Consider the following 15,356-nt stretch of genomic DNA (forward strand, 5'->3'; position numbering starts at 1 on the left):
GAGCACACACACACACACGCACACACACACACGCACGCGCACGCACACGCACGCACACACGCACGCACGCACGCACGCACGCACGCACGCACGCACACACACACACACACACACACACACACACACACACACACACACACACACTCACGCACACTCACGCACTCACGAGCACGCACACACACACACACACACCTCCACTGATGAGGAGTCAGTGGAGTTGTGAGCTGGGTGCTGTAGTGCCTCGGTGCAGGCTTTCCGTTCCAGGTGCATGATTCCCTGTAATAACATGGGAATAAGCCGGGATAAATGGAGAGCACCGAGGCGTTAGTCATTTTCCTTCACCGCCGTGGAGACATTTAGAACTGCTATATGGGGCTGGCATGGCAGTGGCACCAAGGAGAATACGTCTCAAACGGCATCCTATTCTCTATTTAGTGAGCTACTGTTGACAGGGGCCAATAAGGATTTAAGAGTTAAACCTTCCTGGTTGTCTCTGCCTTGGACAGGCTTCAAACAGAGATTGGCTGTACCTATGGCAGGGTTGGCAGCACAGCAGCCATTGTAGTTCATGTTTGGCTCTGTCTATCTGAGGCAAATGGGAGGATAATGACATAACTGGCTTGCATAAGCATGGTGCCTTTTGTGATTTGCGGTCCATTTGTGAGAGGGAGTTGCTCAACTGTTAGCATGCTGAAGATGACTAATTAGTGTGTGTATGTGTGTGTGGGTCTGTGTGTGTGGGTCTCTGTGTGTGGGTGTGTGTTTGTTTGTGTGTGTGAGAGACTGTGGGACTTTAACCAACAGAGAGACTGTGGGACTTTAACTAACAGAGAGACTGTGGAACTTTAACCTTCAGAGAGACTGTGGAACTTTAACCATCAGAGAGACTGTGGGACCTTAACCATCAGAGAGACTGTGGGACTTTAACCATCAGAGAGACTGTGGGACTTTAACCAACAGAGAGACTGTGGGACTTTAACCATCAGAGAGACTGTGGGACTTCAACCTTCAGAGAGACTGTGGAACTTTAACCATCAGAGAGACTGTGGGACTTTAACCATCAGAGAGACTGTGGGACTTTAACCAACAGATAGACTGTGGGACTTTAACCATCAGAGAGACTGTGGGACTTTAACCATCAGAGAGAGAGTGGGACTTTAACCATCAGAGAGACTGTGGGACTTTAACCATCAGAGAGAGAGTGGGACTTTAACCATCAGAGAGACTGTGGGACTTCAACCTTCAGAGAGACTGTGGGACTTCAACCTTCAGAGAGACTGTGGGACTTTAACCATCAGAGAGAGAGTGGGACTTTAACCATCAGAGAGACTGTGGGACTTTAACCATCAGAGAGAGAGTGGGACTTTAACCATCAGAGAGACTGTGGGACTTCAACCTTCAGAGAGACTGTGGGACTTTAACCATCAGAGAGAGAGTGGGACTTTAACCATCAGAGAGACTGTGGGACTTTAACCATCAGAGAGAGAGTGGGACTTTAACCATCAGAGAGACTGTGGGACTTTAACCAACAGAGAGACTGTGGAACTTTAACCATCAGAGAGAGAGTGGGACTTTAACCATCAGAGAGAGAGTGGGACTTTAACCATCAGAGAGACTGTGGGACTTTAACCATCAGAGAGACTGTGGGACTTTAACCAACAGAGAGACTGTGGGACTTTAACCATCAGAGAGAGAGTGGGACTTTAACCATCAGAGAGAGAGTGGGACTTTAACCATCAGAGAGACTGTGGGACTTTAACCAACAGAGAGACTGTGGGACTTCAACCTTCAGAGAGACTGTGGAACTTTAACCATCAGAGAGAGAGTGGGACTTTAACCATCAGAGAGAGAGTGGGACTTTAACCATCAGAGAGACTGTGGGACTTTAACCATCAGAGAGACTGTGGGACTTTAACCAACAGAGAGACTGTGGGACTTTAACCATCAGAGAGAGAGTGGGACTTTAACCATCAGAGAGAGAGTGGGACTTTAACCATCAGAGAGACTGTGGGACTTTAACCAACAGAGAGACTGTGGGACTTCAACCTTCAGAGAGACTGTGGAACTTTAACCATCAGAGAGAGAGTGGGACTTTAACCATCAGAGAGACTGTGGGACTTTAACCAACAGAGAGACGGTCGGGCTTTAACCTTTAGAGAGATTTTGGGGCTTTAAGTATGTAGTGGAATGCACAGATTGTAATTGTCTATGGATAAGGCTGTATGCTAAATCACAAAATGAACATGCAATATTAACCCCAGCTCTCTTCTGTCTCCTTTCTCAGGTGTCACTCTATGATTGCGTGAGCTGCTATCCATCGAGCGGAGCGGGAGTGTAGGTAGAGGAGCGGCGTGCCAACACCTGGACCATGGCACTGAGCCACCGATGGGCACAATCTCCCCTCGCCAGGGGGACCACACTTATCCTACTACTGGGCAGTCTGGCCCTGCCATCACCATCCCATGCAGACAGTGAGTAACACAATGATATCAATGATACCTCCAGAGATATGCGGTATATGCCTAGAAGTCTTGTAGTATTTCTATGGATACACCATAGAGAAGTCTTGTAGTATTTCTATGGATACACCATAGAGAAGTCTTGTAGTATTTCTATGGATACACCATAGAGAAGTCTTGTAGTATTTCTATGGATACACCATAGAGAAGTCTTGTAGTATTTCTATGGATACACCATAGAGAAGTCTTGTAGTATTTCTATGGATACACCATAGAGAAGTCTTGTAGTATTTCTATGGATACACCATAGAGAAGTCTTGTAGTATTTCTATGGATACACCATAGAGAAGTCTTGTAGTATTTCTATGGATACACCATAGAGAAGTCTTGTAGTATTTCTATGGATACACCATAGAGAAGTCTTGTTGTATTTCTATGGATACACCATAGAGAAGTCTTGTAGTATTTCTATGGATACACCATAGAGAAGTCTTGTTGTATTTCTATGGATACACCATAGAGAAGTCTTGTTGTATTTCTATGGATACACCATAGAGAAGTCTTGTTGTATTTCTATGGATACACCATAGAGAAGTCTTGTTGTATTTCTATGGATACACCATAGAGAAGTCTTGTTGTATTTCTATGGATACACCATAGAGAAGTCTTGTTGTATTTCTATGGATACACCATAGAGAAGTCTTGTTGTATTTCTATGGATACACCATAGAGAAGTCTTGTTGTATTTCTATGGATACACCATAGAGAAGTCTTGTTGTATTTCTATGGATACACCATAGAGAAGTCTTGTTGTATTTCTATGGATACACCATAGAGAAGTCTTGTTGTATTTATATGGATACACCATAGAGAAGTCTTGTTGTATTTCTATGGATACACCATAGAGAAGTCTTGTTGTATTTCTATGGATACACCATATAGAAGTCTTGTTGTATTTCTATGGATACACCATAGAGAAGTCTTGTTGTATTTCTATGGATACACCATAGAGAAGTCTTGTTGTATTTATATGGATACACCATAGAGAAGTCTTGTTGTATTTCTATGGATACACCATAGAGAAGTCTTGTTGTATTTATATGGATACACCATAGAGAAGTCTTGTTGTATTTCTATGGATACACCATAGAGAAGTCTTGTTGTATTTCTATGGATACACCATAGAGAAGTCTTGTTGTATTTCTATGGATACACCATAGAGAAGTCTTGTTGTATTTCTATGGATACACCATAGAGAAGTCTTGTTGTATTTCTATGGATACACCATAGAGAAGTCTTGTTGTATTTCTATGGATACACCATAGAGAAGTCTTGTTGTATTTCTATGGATACACCATAGAGAAGTCTTGTTGTATTTCTATGGATACACCACCATTAGGTCATTTCGATCAGGCTCCTTGCAGCCTGACATCTACCACGCAGACAGTGAATAAACACCATGATATTTTTTAATTTTTTTATTTAGTCTTTACTTAATTAGCAAAGTCAGTAAACACATTCTTATTTACAATGACAGCCTAAAATATTACCTCCATAGAGAATATTCTGCCTGTTAGTGTATAGCTTGGGGTGGTCTTTTCCATAGACTCTAAGGCTGGTTTCCTAGACCCAGATTAAGCCTAGTCCTAGACCATGGAGATTCACCATAGAGATTCTCTAATTCTCTTCCTGTGGATACCTGCACCTGAGATACACCAGAGAGGAATGTGCAGTGTTTTATGGCCAGAGATTGACCCGCTCTCCTTTCTATTTCCTACGATCCAAATTAAGTCATTATTGTCAAAATTGAAATGATGTCATGACAAGACTGTAGAACTGGTTGTTAACTGGTTAAATTTACATCAACCACTGTTGCTTTCTGGGATTGCTCCTCTATTGGCATGTAGTAGTATGGCTTTGCAGAGATATTTTCCAGAGACAAAATGTTGTAGGCACGAGGCCTACATTTATCACTTTGTAAAGTGAGGATGTTAAGGAAACAATGCAGTGACACATGAAATGAATCAAATCCCTGCTTGAACTAAGTGTTCTGTTTGTTCACTGTTATATCTATCTCTCCCAACCTAAACAGATCTTAGCTATCTAATGATCCATCCTGTTGTGTTCCGTCAGCAGTGCCAGTGTCTGATCTCTCTGCTGTTCACTCACATTAGTATCATGAGATGTTGTCTTGTGGAATCTTTCCAACCTCTCACTGCTTGTAAAAATAGTGAGATATCTGACTTGAGACAGTCTGGAAATAGTGTGGAGTCTTGAGAGCATTCCGGAACCCTTTCAGGTTTTGTGTTCTGAGGAAAGTGGTTTGTGTTCTAAAGGAACAGTGATTCTAAGAGCTTCCCTCTCACACAGCCTTTTCAGCATTCATGTTGTTCTAACCCCTCCTCAACCAACCAGCCTTCCTCTTCTAATGGCACACAAGGCACACGATGGCAGGGGTCTTACCTATTGAGACTACTTCTAGTACTCTCAAGTACCAGACATACATACAGTAGGAATCTGACTAGCCCAGTGGTTCCCAAACTTGTGAACTCGGGCTCCCATCCCATCATTTTATTTTATTTTTTTAATTTCACCTTTATTTAACCAAGTAGGCAAGTTGAGAACAAGTTCTCATTTACAATTGCGACCTGGTCAAGATAAAGCAAAGCAGTTCGACACATACAACAACACAGAGTTACACATGGAGTAAAACAAACATACAGTCAATAATACAGTAGAAAAATAAGTCTATATACAATGTGAGCAAATGAGGTGAGATAAGGGAGGTAAAGGCAAAAAAAAGGCCATGGTGGCGAAGTAAATACAATATAGCAAGTAAAACACTGGAATGGTAGATTTGCAGTGGAAGAATGTGCAAAGTAGAGATAGAAATAATGGGGTGCAAAGGAGCAAAATAAATAAATAAAATACAGTAGGGGGGAGGTAGTTGTTTGGGCTAAATTTATAGATGGGCTATGTACAGGTGCAGTAATCTGTGAGCTGCTCTGACAGCTGGTGCTTAAAGCTAGTGAGGGAGATAAGTGTTTCCAGTTTCAGAGATTTTTGTAGTTCATTCCATTCATTGGCAGCAGAGAACTGGAAGGAGAGGCGGCCAAAGGAAGAATTGGTTTTGGGGGTGGCTAGAGAGATATACCTGCTGGGGATGGGATCGTAATTGCTTAATTAACTCTGGAACCACACCTTTGTGGAAGCACCTGCTTTTAATATACTTTGTATCCATCATTTACTCTAGTCTTTCCTTTATTTTGGCAGTTACTTGTACATTACAATAGTACGGTAGGTTAGTAGTAGTAGTGCAGTATAGTAATAAAGTAGGTTAGTAGTAGTAGTAGTGCAGTATAGTAATAAAGTAGGTTAGTAGTAGTAGTAGTAGTAGTGCGGTATAGTAATACAGTAGGTTAGTAGGTTAGTAGTAGTAGTAGTGTAGTACAGTAGTACAGTAGGTTAGTAGTAGTAGTAGTGCAGTACAGTAGTACAGTAGGTTAGTAGTAGTAGTGCAGTACAGTAGTACAGTAGGTTAGTAGTAGTAGTAGTACAGTAGTACAGTAGGTTAGTAGTAGTAGTAGTACAGTAGTACAGTAGGTTAGTAGTAGTGCAGTACAGTAGTACAGTAGGTTAGTAGTAGTACAGTACAGTAGTACAGTAGGTTAGTAGTAGTAGTAGTGCAGTACAGTAGTACAGTAGGTTAGTAGTAGTAGTGCAGTACAGTAGTACAGTAGGTTAGTAGTAGTAGTGCAGTACAGTAGTACAGTAGGTTAGTAGTAGTAGTAGTACAGTAGTACAGTAGGTTAGTAGTAGTAGTAGTACAGTAGTACAGTAGGTTAGTAGTAGTAGTAGTAGTGCAGTACAGTAGTACAGTAGGTTAGTAGTAGTAGTGCAGTACAGTAGTACAGTAGGTTAGTAGTAGTAGTAGTACAGTAGGTTAGTAGTAGTAGTAGTACAGTAGTACAGTAGGTTAGTAGTAGTGCAGTACAGTAGTACAGTAGGTTAGTAGTAGTGCAGTACAGTAGTACAGTAGGTTAGTAGTAGTAGTAGTGCAGTACAGTAGTCCAGTAGGTTAGTAGTAGTAGTAGTGCAGTACAGTAGTACAGTAGGTTAGTAGTAGTAGTAGTGCAGTACAGTAGTACAGTAGGCTAGTAGAAGTATTGTAGTACTGTATGTTGGTAGTAGTAGTGCAGTACAGTGGTACAGTAGGTTAGTGGTAGTAGTAGTAGTGCAGTACAGTAGTACAGTATGTTAGTAGTAGTAGTAGTGTAGTACAGTAGTACAGTAGGTTAGTAGTAGTGCAGTACAGTAGTACAGTAGGTTAGTCGTAGTAGTGTAGTACAGTAAGTTAGTAGTAGTAGTAGTTTAGTACAGTAGTACAGTAGGTTAGTAGTAGTAGTGTAGTACAGTATGTTAGTAGTAGCAGTAGTGTAGTACAGTAGTACAGTAGGTTAGTAGTAGTAGTGTAGTACAGTATGTTAGTAGTAGCAGTAGTGTAGTACAGTAGTACAGTAGGTTAGTAGTAGTAGTAGTGTAGTACAGTAGGTTAGTAGTAGTAGTAGTAGTGCAGTACAGTAGTACAGTAGGTTAGTAGTAGTAGTAGTAGTGTAGTACAGTAGGTTAGTAGTAGTAGTAGTGTAGTACAGTAGTACAGTAGGTTAGTAGTAGTAGTAGTAGTGCAGTACAGTAGTACAGTATGTTAGTAGTAGTAGTAGTGTAGTACAGTAGTACAGCAGGTTAGTAGTAGTAGTGTAGTACAGTAGTACAGTAGGTTAGTAGTAGTGCAGTACAGTAGTACAGTAGGTTAGTAGTAGTAGTGTAGTACAGTATGTTAGTAGTAGTAGTATTGCAGTACAGTAGTACAGTAGGTTAGTAGTAGTGCAGTATAGTAGTCCAGTAGGTTAGTAGTAGTAGTGTAGTACAGTATGTTAGTAGTAGCAGTAGTGTAGTACAGTAGTACAGTAGGTTAGTAGTAGTAGTGTAGTACAGTATGTTAGTAGTAGTAGTAGTAGTGCAGTACAGTAGTACAGTAGGTTAGTAGTAGTAGTGTATTACAGTATGTTAGTAGTAGCAGTAGTGTAGTACAGTAGTACAGTAGGTTAGTAGTAGTAGTGTAGTACAGTATGTTAGTAGTAGTAGTAGTAGTGTAGTACAGTAGTACAGTAGGTTAGTAGTAGTAGTGTAGTACAGTATGTTAGTAGTAGTAGTAGTAGTAGTGCAGTACAGTAGTACAGTAGGTTAGTAGTAGTGCAGTATAGTAGGTTAGTAGTAGTAGTAGTGTAGTACAGTAGTACAGTAGGTTAGTAGTAGTAGTAGTAGTAGTGCAGTACAGTAGTACAGTATGTTAGTAGTAGTAGTAGTGTAGTACAGTAGTACAGTAGGTTTGTAGTAGTGCAGTACAGTAGTACAGTAGGTTAGTAGTAGTAGTGTAGTACAGTATGTTAGTAGTAGTAGTGTAGTACAGTAGGTTAGTAGTAGTAGTAGTAGTGCAGTACAGTAGTACAGTAGGTTAGTAGTAGTAGTAGTAGTGTAGTACAGTAGTACAGTAGGTTAGTAGTAGTGCAGTACAGTAGTACAGTAGGTTAGTAGTAGTAGTGTAGTACAGTAGTACAGTAGGTTAGTAGTAGTGCAGTACAGTAGTACAGTAGGTTAGTAGTAGTACAGTACAGTAGTACAGTAGGTTAGTAGTAGTAGTAGTGCAGTACAGTAGTGCAGTAGGTTAGTAGTAGTAGTGCAGTACAGTAGTACAGTAGGTTAGTAGTAGTAGTGCAGTACAGTAGTACAGTAGGTTAGTAGTAGTAGTAGTACAGTAGTACAGTAGGTTAGTAGTAGTAGTAGTACAGTAGTACAGTAGGTTAGTAGTAGTAGTAGTAGTGCAGTACAGTAGTACAGTAGGTTAGTAGTAGTAGTGCAGTACAGTAGTACAGTAGGTTAGTAGTAGTAGTAGTACAGTAGGTTAGTAGTAGTAGTAGTACAGTAGTACAGTAGGTTAGTAGTAGTGCAGTACAGTAGTACAGTAGGTTAGTAGTAGTGCAGTACAGTAGTACAGTAGGTTAGTAGTAGTAGTAGTGCAGTACAGTAGTCCAGTAGGTTAGTAGTAGTAGTAGTGCAGTACAGTAGTACAGTAGGTTAGTAGTAGTAGTAGTGCAGTACAGTAGTACAGTAGGCTAGTAGAAGTATTGTAGTACTGTATGTTGGTAGTAGTAGTGCAGTACAGTGGTACAGTAGGTTAGTGGTAGTAGTAGTAGTGCAGTACAGTAGTACAGTATGTTAGTAGTAGTAGTAGTGTAGTACAGTAGTACAGTAGGTTAGTAGTAGTGCAGTACAGTAGTACAGTAGGTTAGTCGTAGTAGTGTAGTACAGTAAGTTAGTAGTAGTAGTAGTTTAGTACAGTAGTACAGTAGGTTAGTAGTAGTAGTGTAGTACAGTATGTTAGTAGTAGCAGTAGTGTAGTACAGTAGTACAGTAGGTTAGTAGTAGTAGTGTAGTACAGTATGTTAGTAGTAGCAGTAGTGTAGTACAGTAGTACAGTAGGTTAGTAGTAGTAGTAGTGTAGTACAGTAGGTTAGTAGTAGTAGTGTAGTACAGTAGGTTAGTAGTAGTAGTAGTAGTGCAGTACAGTAGTACAGTAGGTTAGTAGTAGTAGTAGTAGTGTAGTACAGTAGTACAGATGGTTAGTAGTAGTAGTAGTAGTGCAGTACAGTAGTACAGTATGTTAGTAGTAGTAGTAGTGTAGTACAGTAGTACAGCAGGTTAGTAGTAGTAGTGTAGTACAGTAGTACAGTAGGTTAGTAGTAGTGCAGTACAGTAGTACAGTAGGTTAGTAGTAGTAGTGTAGTACAGTATGTTAGTAGTAGTAGTATTGCAGTACAGTAGTACAGTAGGTTAGTAGTAGTGCAGTATAGTAGTACAGTAGGTTAGTAGTAGTAGTGTAGTACAGTATGTTAGTAGTAGCAGTAGTGTAGTACAGTAGTACAGTAGGTTAGTAGTAGTAGTGTAGTACAGTATGTTAGTAGTAGTAGTAGTGCAGTACAGTAGTACAGTAGGTTAGTAGTAGTAGTGTATTACAGTATGTTAGTAGTAGCAGTAGTGTAGTACAGTAGTACAGTAGGTTAGTAGTAGTAGTGTAGTACAGTATGTTAGTAGTAGTAGTAGTAGTGTAGTACAGTAGTACAGTAGGTTAGTAGTAGTAGTGTAGTACAGTATGTTAGTAGTAGTAGTAGTAGTAGTGCAGTACAGTAGTACAGTAGGTTAGTAGTAGTGCAGTATAGTAGGTTAGTAGTAGTAGTAGTGTAGTACAGTAGTACAGTAGGTTAGTAGTAGTAGTAGTAGTAGTGCAGTACAGTAGTACAGTATGTTAGTAGTAGTAGTAGTGTAGTACAGTAGTACAGTAGGTTTGTAGTAGTGCAGTACAGTAGTACAGTAGGTTAGTAGTAGTAGTGTAGTACAGTATGTTAGTAGTAGTAGTGTAGTACAGTAGGTTAGTAGTAGTAGTAGTAGTGCAGTACAGTAGTACAGTAGGTTAGTAGTAGTAGTAGTAGTGTAGTACAGTAGTACAGTAGGTTAGTAGTAGTGCAGTACAGTAGTACAGTAGGTTAGTAGTAGTAGTGTAGTACAGTAGTACAGTAGGTTAGTAGTAGTGCAGTACAGTAGTACAGTAGGTTAGTAGTAGTAGTGTAGTACAGTATGTTAGTAGTAGTAGTGTAGTACAGTAGGTTAGTAGTAGTAGTAGTAGTGCAGTACAGTAGTACAGTATGTTCGTAGTAGTAGTAGTAGTAGTAGTAGTGTAGTACAGTAGTACAGTAGGTTAGTAGTAGTGCAGTACAGTAGTACAGTAGGTTAGTAGTAGTAGTGTAGTACAGTATGTTAGTAGTAGCAGTAGTGTAGTACAGTAGTACAGTAGGTTAGTAGTAGTAGTGTAGTACAGTATGTTAGTAGTAGCAGTAGTGTAGTACAGTAGTACAGTAGGTTAGTAGTAGTAGTAGTGTAGTACAGTAGGTTAGTAGTAGTAGTGTAGTACAGTAGGTTAGTAGTAGTAGTAGTATTGCAGTACAGTAGTACAGCAGGTTAGTAGTAGTAGTGTAGTACAGTAGTACAGTAGTTTAGTAATAGTGCAGTACAGTAGTACAGTAGGTTAGTAGTAGTAGTGTAGTACAGTATGTTAGTAGTAGCAGTAGTGTAGTACAGTAGTACAGTATGTTAGTAGTAGTAGTGTAGTACAGTATGTTAGTAGTAGTAGTAGTGCAGTACAGTAGTACAGTAGGTTAGTAGTAGTGCAGTATAGTAGTACAGTAGGTTAGTAGTAGTAGTGTAGTACAGTATGTTAGTAGTAGCGGTAGTGTAGTACAGTAGTACAGTAGGTTAGTAGTAGTAGTGTAGTACAGTATGTTAGTAGTAGTAGTAGTGCAGTACAGTAGTACAGTAGGTTAGTAGTAGTGCAGTATAGTAGTACAGTAGGTTAGTAGTAGTAGTGTAGTACAGTATGTTAGTAGTAGCGGTAGTGTAGTACAGTAGTACAGTAGGTTAGTAGTAGTAGTGTAGTACAGTATGTTAGTAGTAGTAGTAGTGCAGTACAGTAGTACAGTAGGATAGTAGTAGTGCAGTATAGTAGTAGTGCAATGATGCAACAATGCATAAAACACATGCAGGTATACTAGCACACCTGTTACAGTGAGTAGAGATCAGGCCACCCTCCTCAAACCCTTTCTACCCATGGCCGTAGGGTTGGGGCATTGTTAGCCTCGGAATGTCAACTGTGTCTCTCTGTTGACAAAACAAACATGGTTGATGTCCATGCTACTCCAGGGTGACTACAGTACAGCATAGCTGGCTTTTTTGCTACCCTTTGAACAGTGCATTTTCTTCAACATGAATTAGTGTTGAGTGATTAACCGAAATGTCGGTTATCGTTCACATTGCAGTTTCTCTAGAGATAAATCTGATCCAGTCTGAACTTTGCGATGTAGTAGGGAGTTGTAGTTTCCAACCGGCTGATATTCAACATAGTTTAGCGCATAAAACGTGGTAATTGACTACAGTTACCATAATCCATTGCTCATTTACTTGTCCTGTGTTTCTTTTATGCCTGAAATGGAAAAGACAGAAGATCGCATGATGGTGAGCAGATATAGAGAGCAGTTGTTGCTTCGCAAGGTATATCTACTTGAAAATACATGAGCTAAGTGATTGATATTTGGTATTCAGTAGTCATAAAAGTATGCCTTATTTACTTTGAAGAACTACTGAAATAGTGAATTTGTCAGACAGCATAGATAGCAGCTCTATAGAGATGAGATGATGACTTGAATGAAATAATAAAACAAATGTAATATACACAACAACTGAAATATTTTATACCCAAATCCTGTAGCTCAGACCCTGAAGCAAGGATATGCATATTCTTGGTACCATTTGAAAGGAAACACTTTGAAGTTTGTGGAAATGTGAAAGGAATGTAGGAGAATATAACACATTAGATCTGGTAAAAGGTAATACAAAGAAAAAAAAACACTTTTTTTTGTATTTTTTTGTTGTTCCATCAGTTTGAAATGCAAGAGAAAGGCCATAATGTATTATTCCAGCCCAAGGTGCAATTTAGATTTTCGGCACTAGATGGCATTAGTGTATGTGCAATGTTTTAGACTGATCCAATGAACCATTGCATTTCTGTTCAAACTGTTGTATCAAGACTGCCCATATTCTTTCACTGTAATAGCTACTGTATATTGGACAGTGTAGTTAGATTAACAAGAATTTAAGCTTTCTGCCAATATCAGATATTTTTATGTCCCGGGAAATGTTCTTGTTACTTACAACCTCATGCCAATCGCATTAGCCTACGTTAGCTCAACTGTCCCGCAGGGGACCCACCAATCCTGAAGAAGTTTAATTAATGTCTTACACTTACAAGTTAGTAAGTAGAATATTGCATCATGGTAACTTATACTTGCAATAAATAATAAATCACATTTATTAGTCTTGGTTGATATATGTGAAGGTCAAGGCTGGGGTGAGGTAGCTAGACAACAAAGAGGGTGAACCCGTGAACCAGACGTACTAATGCAATCATGTTGTTTGGGTTTTTCTCCTGAGAGCCCCATTTTAGTGTTACACACAACCACCCACACAAACACACACACAAACACACACACACACACACACACACACACACACACACACACACACACACACACACACACACACACACACACAGAGTGATCTCATTACTGCACAGCATCCTAGGGGGGAGCAGCACTCTCTCTAATGAACATGACATGCTTCACGTCAAATTTAGGAGGATTTCTAATGGAAGGAATTAATAAGACAGAAAATGGAAAATTCCCAGTTGCTCCTTACTGTGTGTGTGTGTGTGTGTGTGTGTGTGTGTGTGTGTGTGTGTGTGTGTGTGTGTGTGTGTGTGTGTGTGTGTGTGTGTGTGTGTGTGCGTGCGTGCGTGCGTGCGTGCGTGCGTGCGTGCGTGCGTGCGTGCGTGCGTGCGTGCGTGCGTGCGTTTGTGTGTGTTGGTATACGTGTTGGTGTGTGTGTGTATGTGTGTGTTTGTATGTGTGTATGTGTGTTGTTCAGGAAGGATGGGGTACATACACTCACTGTCAGATCACAGTTAGGTGCTCGGTGTGGTTGCACATCGGCAAGTCTAAAAATGTGTTGTCGACACAAAAAGAGTTTATAGTCTTAAGGGAAGACAGCTAGCAATGCAAGAAGAGGCTTAAAAATAGCTAGGGCTGCCAGAAAGAATGAGAGTGATTCTGAAAAGAGAAAAACCCTCTCTCCTACTGTGTCTGAGACTGGTTAGATTTACTGCCACACATTCTCATCAGAAGCTTACACCATGATGTCACCAGCTAACATTGGTTATTGCTGTAATTCTAATGTTAATTGATTATGATAAAGTATGATAAAGATGATTATTTTGAAACAAGTAATTAGTACCATAAACTTTGAACGTCCATTCAACACTGAACCCCTCTTTTATACTACCTTTACTGTTACATTCAGTATGTTTGTTAATATCTTAGGTTGATTCAAGTATTGCGATTATCTTAAGAATGTGATTAAGTATGTGTTTGAATACAGTACTATCACATTTATACAACGGGTGGGTCTAATCCTGGATGCTGATTGGTTAAAACCGCATTCCAGACAGTTTCTATTTAAGCAATAAGGCCCGAGGAGGTGTGGTATATGGCCAATATACCACAGCTAAGGGCTGTTCTTAACACGACACAACACGGAGTGACTGGACACAGCCCTTAGCTGTGGTATTTTGGCCATATATCACAAACCCCCAAGGAGCCTTATTGCTATTATAAACTGGTTATCAATGTAATTAGAGCAGTAAAAATCAATGTTTTGTCATACATGTGGTATACGGTCTGATATACCATGGCCTTCAGCCAATCAGAATTCAGGGCTCAAACCACCCAGTTTTTAATCAATAAGTTACCACCGGCTAAATCTATGATGTTGAAATGCTTATTTATTCTGTTCCTTCTGACAGCGCAATCCATTGTCTCATCAGCTCAGCCAGGAAATGGTCTGTATATACTAGATCTACACGGTAAAAAGCATCTAGGCATTATCTTTTAGACTAGAATTTGGTTTTCAACAGTGGAGATTTGTAATAACCTAGCTGTCTGTCTCTCCAACATTTTCTCCAACATTGTTTCAATATTGAAATTGGATCTCCAGTTGTCCTATGGTAATGAACGTGTCGGGAGTCGGAATGAGACAGACAGGCTGGCAGCTTTTCTCAGCCAGTGGAAATCAGGATTCAGCATAATTGTTATGGATGTACAGTTGAAGTTGGAAGTTTACATACACTAAGGTTGGAGTCATCAAAACTCGTTTTTCAACCACTCCACAAATGTCTTGTTATAGTTTTGGCAAGTCGGTTAGGACATCTACTTTGTGCATGACACAATTCATTTTTCCAACAATTGTTTACAGCCAGATTATTTCACTTAAAATTCACTGTATCACAATTCCAGTGGGTCAGTAGTTTACATACACTAAGTTGACAATGCCGTTAAACAGCTTGGAAAATTCCAGAAAATTATGTAATGGCTTTAGAAGCTTCTGAAAGGCTAATTGACAACATTTGAGTCAATTGGAGGTGTACCTGTGGATGTATTTCAAGGCCTACCTTCAAACTCAGTACCTCTTTGCTTGACATCATGGGAAAATCTAAAGAAATCAGCCAAGACCTCAGAAACAAAATTGTAGACCTCCACAAGTCTGGTTGATCCTTGGGAGCAATTTCCAAACACCTGAAGGTAACACATTCACCTGTACAAACAATAGTACGCAAGTATAAACACTATTGGACCACGCAGCCGTCATACTGCTCAGGAAGGAGACGCGTTCTGTCGCCTAGAGATGAACGTACTTTGTTGTGAAAAGTGCAAATCAATCCCAGAACAACAGCAAAGGACCTTGTGAAGATGCTGGAGGAAACAGGTACAAAATTATCTATATCCACAGTAAAAAGAGTCCTATATCGACATAACCTGAAAGGCCGCTCAGCATGGAAGAAGCCACTGCTCCAAAATCGCCATAAAAAAGCCAAGCTACGGTTTGCAACTGCACATGAGGACAAAGATCATACATTTTGGAGAAATGTCCTATGGTCTGATTAAACAAAAATAGAACTGTTCAGCAATAATAACCATCGTTATGGGGGAGGCTTGCAAGCCGAAGATCATCATCCCAGCCGTGAAGCACAAGGGTGGCAGCATCATGTTGTGGGGTTGCTTTGCTGCAGGAGGGACTGGTGCACTTCACAAAATAGATGGCTTCATGAGGAAGAAAAATTATGTGGATATATTGAAGCAACATCTCAGGACATCAGTCAGGAAGTTAAAGCTTGGTCGC

At 40.1% G+C, this 15,356-nt stretch overlaps 1 protein-coding gene across 15 annotated transcripts in view; it reads left to right on the forward strand.

Moving 5' to 3' along the window:
* The window catches only part of LOC139541407 (receptor-type tyrosine-protein phosphatase F-like), a 450,116-nt gene that overhangs the window by 153,306 nt on the left and 281,454 nt on the right, over positions 1 to 15,356 (forward strand). For all 15 annotated transcript variants that reach the window (XM_071346023.1, XM_071346022.1, XM_071346027.1 and 12 more), the window contains exon 2: positions 2,285 to 2,471. In XM_071346023.1, coding sequence (XP_071202124.1) covers positions 2,369 to 2,471 — 103 coding nt within the window. In that variant the 5' untranslated portion in view covers positions 2,285 to 2,368. The remainder of the gene's footprint in view (positions 1 to 2,284; positions 2,472 to 15,356) is intronic.

This window comes from Salvelinus alpinus, chromosome 16, assembly GCF_045679555.1.
Source record: "Salvelinus alpinus chromosome 16, SLU_Salpinus.1, whole genome shotgun sequence".
NCBI classification, from domain to species: Eukaryota; Metazoa; Chordata; class Actinopteri; order Salmoniformes; family Salmonidae; genus Salvelinus; species Salvelinus alpinus.